The 8,833-nt window shown below is 42.9% G+C and overlaps 1 protein-coding gene across 1 annotated transcript; it reads left to right on the forward strand.

Annotated features, from left to right (window-relative positions):
- Positions 1-5,934: 5,934 nt before the first annotated feature.
- FMAN_08896 (uncharacterized protein) lies at positions 5,935-6,190 on the forward strand (the record flags this gene model as incomplete). Its single annotated transcript, XM_041829676.1, has 2 exons — positions 5,935-6,009; positions 6,083-6,190. The coding sequence occupies 2 exons, from the start codon at positions 5,935-5,937 to the stop codon at positions 6,188-6,190; spliced, it is 183 nt and encodes a 60-aa protein (XP_041680415.1).
- Positions 6,191-8,833: the final 2,643 nt, after the last annotated feature.

Consider the following 8,833-nt stretch of genomic DNA (forward strand, 5'->3'; position numbering starts at 1 on the left):
AGTGCAACAGAGACAGGGACTACCGGGCGATACGTACTGTGCGCACTACGTATAGATGATATTATTTGGGATAATAATCGACTGTATGAAATTCAACACGACAGTAACATTATCGTGTCCTCATTAAATCCACTTCTGCTGTGACTTGGGCTTGAAATCTGACGCTTAGTTGGCGCCTCGTGCAGCCGGACATCGGCTCTGTCGTGACTTGGGAACCTCTGGTGCAGGTATTGTCGCGTGCAGACAATGCCCTGCCCTGTACCTGACGTGATGGTACACTGACATATCTCAGAGGCTCGTCTAGTGGCCGTTTGGCTGGGGTTATCAGACTGGGGGCAGGGCAAGATTCGACATTCGTCAATAGAGATCACGGCACAACAATTTCAAGGATGCCGTTCAGCCATTGGCTGTACCAAAGCTTAAGACGGGTACGATCAAATCAGGTTAGACTGGCAGATTTGGTCCAGGTCATCAAAAACGAAAAAAAAAAAAAAGAAAAGAAAAGTTTTACGTACATGCAAAACAGCACCTTATCGGCGGAGCATCTTCGGGACGATCCATCCATCCATGAAACCTGAGTTGGTGGTGGTGGCCGGTGGCCGGTATCTGTTCGGAAATTCGCAATCCTTGCTCTGGTTGGTTGGTCGGTGGGTTCTTACAATTACTGAAAATGACTAAGGTAAGCTGATTGTATTATTGAAATGCTCCTTGTCATGTATAATATTAGCACCCAAGCATCTCGCTTTTTGAGGTCCATAAACAATGGCAGAGCCGACGGATGTAATTGCAAGGCTCCCGTCTGTGCCGCTGCAAAACACTCAAGTGAAGACAACCGTGTGTACTGTGCCTCACTATAGCCACACTGTACCAGATCAGGCTGATTGATTGCATCAGACTGCCTCCAGCTAATTCGATAGGGCGCGATTGTACGGATACTCGTCTACATCCACACTTTGTCTTGCTGCATGAGTGCTTGGCAGAAACAGTAACGCCGCGGCTCCCTGAGAGAGAGAGAGAGAGAGAGAGATTGGGAGTTTCGGTTTGATTGCCGGTACATCATGAATAGACTTTGCGAGGCGGCTCTATTCAAGTATACGATCTAGTCCGTTTTCAACCGTGCATCGGCTGTAATCTCGTTCTCGCTTGCTGATGGCTGGTGCCCTGGCTACCTGGCACTCATCTTGTCATACTCCGTACAGCTCGTCGACTTGCTGCGCGGTGTGTCGCTTCTCGATTGACGATGCTGACTCCATTTTGCCGCAGGCAACAGCATCATCATGCTTGTTAGGCCCCTTGTCCAGAGTTCACGCGACTCTGTTACTCAAGGTCAGCCATAGCTACGTATAATAGTCCCGGAGACTTTTATCCACGGAGACCCCAGCGCCCCGGCTGGATCATACACTTTTATGCACCAATGCTGGCCTACAGGCTCCATGCACCGGAGCCGGACAATGAAGCTATAGGCTCCTTCTGGTGTTCGTGTCAAGGCATGCCGAGAATGTGCGTCAAGGCAAAGATGACAATGTCTCAGTCTGGATGGCCATCTCCAAGACCCTCGTGGACCCTGCAAATCATTGGATCCCAGGGTGCCCTCCAACCCAAATTAAGCACCGACAGTGTTACCATGACAAGTGCACTTGTGTGCAGACCGCCGATCCAGGGGTAGGTAGCCCAGGCTGAATTGTCTTGGCTGTACAGATTCGCCGATGCTATTTGTAGCCTTGTCTCGACATGTATCTACCTGTTGGACTGCCTATCTTGGTATAATCCTTCGGACTATATGCGGTGCATCGTCTTTCATATGAAGCACAGATCTTTAACTTATGACAAGCTGACCAAAGAAGAAAGCACCGCATAGATTGACACTTCAGCTGGACTCTTCCACACTTTCAGTCCAGAGCTTTGATTGCTTTCTCCAGATGTGCAGGGCGGGTGGCTGAGACATTACCCATCCATCCATTGGCACCTTCAACTCTTCCGCGTCATCAGCATTGTACAATCAACCAGCCGTCTCCGCCCGGGCGATGCACTTTCGGTTCGATTTTGTTGGTTTCGATTCGTCCCGGAATCTTTAGAAACGGATACCCTCCGAGGTGCGGTAGACTCTCGATTTTGTTCATGTACATTTGTAGTTATATTGTGACATTAGCATCCTGCAGCTCAGACACCAGGATTTCCCCAACTTCCCCCGCGACGCACGGATCCCGACGGGATAGTGCGGGCGAGCGGGTGCCGGGAGTTTGTCTTCCAACTAATATGGCTTCTAGGTTTCAACACAACAACAGTTCATGGTCGTTCGGGTGATGCAGCACGTATTCCTTAGATCAGCAACAATGTCATTTCCTCTATGTGATGCGTGTTGATTTTGTCACTGCACTGGCGCTGACTTGGTGGATAATCCGCTCTGACGATCTGCGCGAACCTGTGTTCGAATCTTGAGAATCGGCTTGCGGCCATGGAGGATATCTATCACCGAGCACACCAAGTTCTTCCCCAATCATCGTGCTTCCGGTTACCACCAGAACCAACCAGGCCTGATGAACATGGGACGGGACCCCGATTTCTGCCGTTGCTTAGGTGCATGCCGTCTGTATTAAATCGTACTATGTATGTACTCCGCGATATGTCTATGCCGGCTATCACACATACGTATTGACTTGTTCAAAGAACTCTAATTCTCTGGCGTCTTTGCCGGCAAGATACTGATAACGGATACAAGCCCGTTTATCCACACAAAGAATGAGGACCACGAGCCTGGTTACAGTGAGCGTCCGGCTTATATGTGACACTTCATTCAATGACGATTATCTCTAGCCAGCAAGGTTCAGTCAATGGGAATAAGTTCTTCGTATCCACGGGTTTGGCATCTGGAAAAGACAATTCCGGACTCCGCATTCTGTGGTGGCTAGCCACCCAACTAGTACCAAGTTACGTATGTATAACGAATCCCACAGCCGCGAAAAGCGACAGCCGCCTCTTTTATGCCCCCGCTCCTCAACCTGATGTGGGATACCGAGGGGCCATCGGAGTTAGATCTGACCGCCTTGGAAGATCTATATGAATTTCTGTGTCGTCCACGTGTATGTATAGCATATCAAGATTCCGCCCTAGAATGGGAAGATGAAAGGCTCGTCGCCTGACCGCAACATATGCGGTGTCAGAGACGTCACGCAGGTACCAGAGTGATCTCTGGCGTGTCCAGCGATCGGAGGTCCATTCTGCACTCTGGCAGACCATTCCTTGCTCCTACTCCACGAGGCTCACGCAAGGGTCTGTACATGCCTGCCTGCTACTGGCTTGCATCTGTCACTGTCACTGTCGCTTGTAACTTGTAACTTGAGTGCTCTGCCGCATGTCTGGGGAAGAACCAAGAGTGAAGCAGGGGTTGGTGAATTGGCTGACAATGTCCTGAGATCTATGGGAATTACGACACTGATGTACCCTGTCACTACTCATGATACCTTACATTCTACGGGATGCAGCGTACATATGGATAACTTCCTGGGGAAATTAACTACAGCCTCTTGGTCCACTATCGATCAACCGTTCTCCAACAGACTCTCCACATAGGCACCAAAGAAATGCCTGATATCCGTTCATCCTTACTTCGGAGATGTCAAAGAGAGGTCTCATTCCCGGGCTACATGTGCAAGCTTGACTAGTATGCGTCTACTCTGTACGGCTGTGCAACTTCGGGTCCTGGTCGCTCAAGCAGGAGATGCTTTGCAGTCAGCGAAGACCGACAAGTTGCACAAAGGCGCAGATTGGTTTGCGCCCGTTGTCAGTGTCAGATTGATAGACTCGAAAATGCAAAGTGCTAGCCAACAGTGGACATCCAGACATCCTACTCCGTACAAGAGGCCAATATGAAGAAGTTCGAGACAGTGCTGGGTGTCTCGAGTTTGCACCGTTCACAAAGTCACTCGAAAACAGACCGGAATCCTTGCCTAAGTTTGTCTAAGACTCCAGACATCCCATCGGGGCCCCATTGCCCGCCCCCACCATCCCGCATCTTTATATGCTTACATGATTGGTTCTTGGCTTCATGGCGGAATTCCCCCAAACAGGATTTTGGCTGTCTGCTCACTTCACACCCCGACCCTTGATCTGCTAGGTTCCAGCAGCTTTTCTAGAAGCCTGCGCCCCTGCATCCTTGTGGTACAGCGGAGGGAGCTTGGACCAAGCTGTCAGGCTTCTGATTGCCCGCAGAAAAAAATATGCGCCAGCTCTTGCATATGAATCAGCAGCGATACTTCCTCTGTGGGATGCACGAGGCGAGCCTCAGCAGACTTTTGTGACTTTCAATCCTCGGTTTTCCTTTTAGCACCCGTGCTTCTTAGGTAAGTTTTTTCCCCATGCTCAGAGTGGAATTGGATGATCATTGCAAAGCTACCTACCTACTACGTACATACATATGTACATACCATGCAGACTAAGGAAATGTTGCTGATCAGCGAGACCTTGGCCACGTCTGTATGTAGTTGGCCTCTCGTCCATGGAATGGGGATTCGCTACCACTTACCAGGAAACGATGATTCGCCTACAAGACCGACCCGAGGAGATTTGTTGACCGGTTCCGTTATGTGGTTACTAACCTCACTAACTACACCGGCAGTTTTATGGATGGCTCATGGGCCATGGCTGTACGTATCCGTTCACATTTGTTTTGTTGGCGATGGGGCTCATCTGCGACGCTTGACGGTAGCTACCTAGTAGCCTACCTTAGGTAGGTATGTTGGACGCGATGCCCAAAGAGTCTTGGGTTCAATCTGCACGTCGACTCTTGCGATGGCGCTTCCGCCTAGCCGCATCTGCTTGATCCATGGCCAATCTCCTCGTCTCAGGTCAAGGCAAGTTGTAAGAGGGTGAGGGTCGCCCTTGTCATGTGTGTCTTGAGCCTCTCCGGATGGGTACTTGCAGTCTCGTTACTTTACCACCATCTGCTGCGAGCGAGCGAGCGCCAAGTCTGAAATGAAATGAGTTGATGTGAAAAATGAAACGAAACACGAGCCCTAATCAAGCGTTGAACGGTTAAGCGCCACGAAAAACCAAAGTCGAGAATGGAATAGCATGGAATGGGAAATGCACCCGCTTGAAATTGGCAAAAGACAGTTTCCATCCATTCATTGACCACGACATTATTAGCAAAGTTTCCTGGTCTTGTCAGACGCAGACACAGACACAGACAGAGCCTCGTCTCCCAGGGGCTACCGCTTTCAGGCACGGCACGGCGCAAGAGGTGGGCTCGGTATACCAAGGGCAGCCGCGGTTGAAAGGAGTCTCCAAACGGGCCGGCTTGTCTTGATTCTCCATTTATTATGAAAATGGAGTGGCTATCAATGGATCATGAGAAAGCGTGAGCCTGTGAGGACAGGTCGACGAACATGACCGCAACGCAAAGCAAAGCAAAGCAAAGCACCACAAAACAACGGTGCGGTGGCCGGGCCGTTGACGGCCGTAAAAGGCAACTCGAGCGTGACCTCAAATGATTGGGTTAAACGTGGTGCCTTGTCTTGCCCTGAAGCTTCTATTGGCTCAGAAGATATTCGAGAAAGGGGACATGTCATTGGCCGCCCAGCCATCGGTTAATCACAACCACCCCCACGCTGACCAGGCCAAATTGCAAAATCAAAACTCGCCCATATCTTTCACAAGTTGAAAATTTTTCCCTTTGCAACCACACAAGCTCACAAAGTTGGGGTCAACCGCAACCACAACCACAACCATTCCACTGGGCGCCACGAGGTATTCAACAAGATATGCCACGCTTAGGCGCTGATCGCCGACAGCGGCTGCAACCCAAGGCTATCATCGCGTCGATTCTATCGTCATGGTTCCAATCTGAGAATCTCTGAGCTGTCTTGGAAGCGGCCGCCTCCGACACGGCTACGTGCATTTGGATTCGAATGCTGGATGTGAAATTTGCTGCCTGACATGGCTGGGATAGCAATATCTCCAGCCCTCGCGTCGCAGCTATTCGCCATTCAGCATGGCATCATCTTTGCATCTGTCTGCTGCAAGAGCCTCAAGCATGAGGCAATGCTATAATAGGTTTTCCGTGACACTAACTTGTTCCCAACAGTTTCTCGCGTGTAATGTTTGCCAGCAACCGCGTTGGGATCTCCTCAGCGTGGTAATCGGCATTCAGTGTCTGCTCTCCATAGACCTGGATGTTTTTGCTCTGGCATAGATAAATCCGAACTCGTTGCTGGGCACCCGACTTTGAGAATGTCGTCTTGACTTCTTGGACAAGTCGGGAATCAGCTGTAGGCACATAATGAATGATTCTGGAGTATTTTGATATCCAGCCAGGTCGATAAAAACGACCAGTAGTTTTTGATGACGGCAACAGCTCCAATAGCTGCGAGCCTTGATGAGTCGGCAGTTGACACATTGGTTGGGATCATGAGGGCCACCTTGCATCATGAATGTGGCTTACGTCGCGTGGGATTGACGGCGATAGCTGCTGGTCTCTATACCCTTCCTGTCTCGTGTCTTTCTGGTCACTCGAGTAGGTGTTTGAATCTCACAACCACTCTCACTCATTCGCACATTGAAACCGATCATCAACGATCGGCGGGGTGTTCCGAACCGGGCGAACGGCGTCGCCGATTGGTAACTAAGAATTTGGGTGTGAATAGCTCCCGAGATGGCTAACATGGAAGTTGATTGATTGATTGATTGATTACTTGCTTGCTCTACCTTGATGACTTGCCTTGTTTGAACAATGATGCTGACACATTACGGGAGACTAAGGGAACTAGAACAACTGGTTTTCGTCTCGTGTTGCATTTGCCGTGTTTCGGAGCGAACCACGACGAGAAGAAGCTGGAACTTGGGCTGTTTGATGCCAAAACTATCCGATGTTGGCGGGTCTACTTGGTCTGGAGGATCGATCGTCATCAAGTTGACCTGACTTTACTTGTGCTTATGTTCGCCCATGCAATAGTGCTTCTATCTGGTTCAATCACACAAGTCTCACAGGGCTTGCTTGCAATGCTGCCAGTGACGTGACGAGCACGGCTGGGTCCGATGAGATGGAAAGAGGTGCCATATGCAGCAGGTGGTGGCCGATCACTGCGACTAAGATGGTGTTGTCGAGGTTCATGATCCTTTTGCAGGGTTAGAAATTAGTTTAGTATAGTATATTAATACTAAAAAAAAGTTACTAATAGTATACTAATATTATTAAATTTAATATTAGTATTACCAATATTAAAATTTTTTAGTATTAATATTATTAATTTTAAAGTTTTTAAATATTAGTTTTAATATATTAATATTAAAATTAAATTAATTAGTAAATATTAAAATAAATATACTAATTAATATAAATATTAATAGTTTTTTTATTAAATTAAAATACTAAAATATACTAAAAACTAATTAATTTTTAAAAAAGAAAATATTTAAAATAAAAGAAATAAAATTTAATAATTAACTTAAATTAATAATAAAATTTTTTATATATAGTAAGAATTATAAAATAATTTACTTAAAAGTTTTTTTTAAAATATTATAACTAATTATAATATTATATTTAAAAGTTAATTTTATAAATAATACTTATTAATATAAATAGAGTTTTTATATTATTTACAATAAATAATTATAGAGGTATATATATTAAAAAAATTAGAAAAATTTAAGCTTTTTAATAATATACTTATTAAAGTAAAATATAAAGCTTTAAAGAAGTTTTAAAAATAAACTTTATTTATTAAACTTTATTTTTTTTTTAATAAAAATATATTAATAATAAAGTTATATAACTTAAATTATATAATTATAATAAAATAAGATTTATAAATTTTAAGTTTTATCCCTTATTTATATAATTTATAATATATTAATAGGAGTTCTATTTTTCTTTTTAAGCTTTATTGGCTTAAAAGGGCTTAATATTACCTAAATAAAATAAAAAGTATACTATATTTTTCTCTAAATTTTAGTGGTTTTTATAATATCTATTATATTATAGCTAAACCTTCTCTTTTTTAGTAATAATAAAGCCTACTCTTTTAGAAATCTATATAAACCCTAATATTTTCCTACTTTATAACTTCTTTTTTCTTTAGTTACTTTCTATCTTATAATTATATAATATATATTATTAAATTCAGAAAAAATCATTCTATTTAATAGGCCTACTTTTATTATATTTCCTTTACCTTATATTTACTTATCCTATAGTTATAACCTTTTTTTCTAATAATTTTATCCTACCTCTTATATCTATTATAGTTATATATCCTTCTTTTTATAAGGAATTTATTTCTTAGTTTATAGTTTAATTTATAGGTTATATACTTAAAGCCTTATCTGCCCCTATTAAAGAAAAAAACTTAAAAAATAAAGAATTTTCTTTTATTTTCTTATATATCCTTACTTAAGATTATACTTTTATAACTATATTTATTAAGGATAGTATTACCTTAAAAAAAAATATAACTATAATTCTTTATTTTTTTTACTTAAAGAATAAGCTACTTCTTTTAAATCTTAAAATAAAATATAAATTTTTACCTATTTATATAGATTTTTCTAAAATTTAAAATATATATTATATAGCTAAAAAAGCTAAAAAGTCCCTTTAAGGAGACTTTAATCCTTAAGCTTTAAGCTTTATTAATATTTTTTATTTTTTTTTTATTTTTAATTATTTTTAATTAATATATATTTTAAGTTAAAATCCCTTATTATATTTCTTTTTATTATTATTATTATTTTTATAGTCTTTTATAAAATTAAAGACTAAAGTTATTATAACTTAAGACTTAAAGGTAAATATATATAATTATAACTTTTTTTATTTTTTAATTAATATATTTTC

The sequence above is a fragment of the Fusarium mangiferae genome (assembly GCF_900044065.1).
Source record: "Fusarium mangiferae strain MRC7560 genome assembly, contig: FMAN_scaffold004, whole genome shotgun sequence".
In the NCBI taxonomy this organism is placed as follows: Eukaryota; Fungi; Ascomycota; class Sordariomycetes; order Hypocreales; family Nectriaceae; genus Fusarium; species Fusarium mangiferae.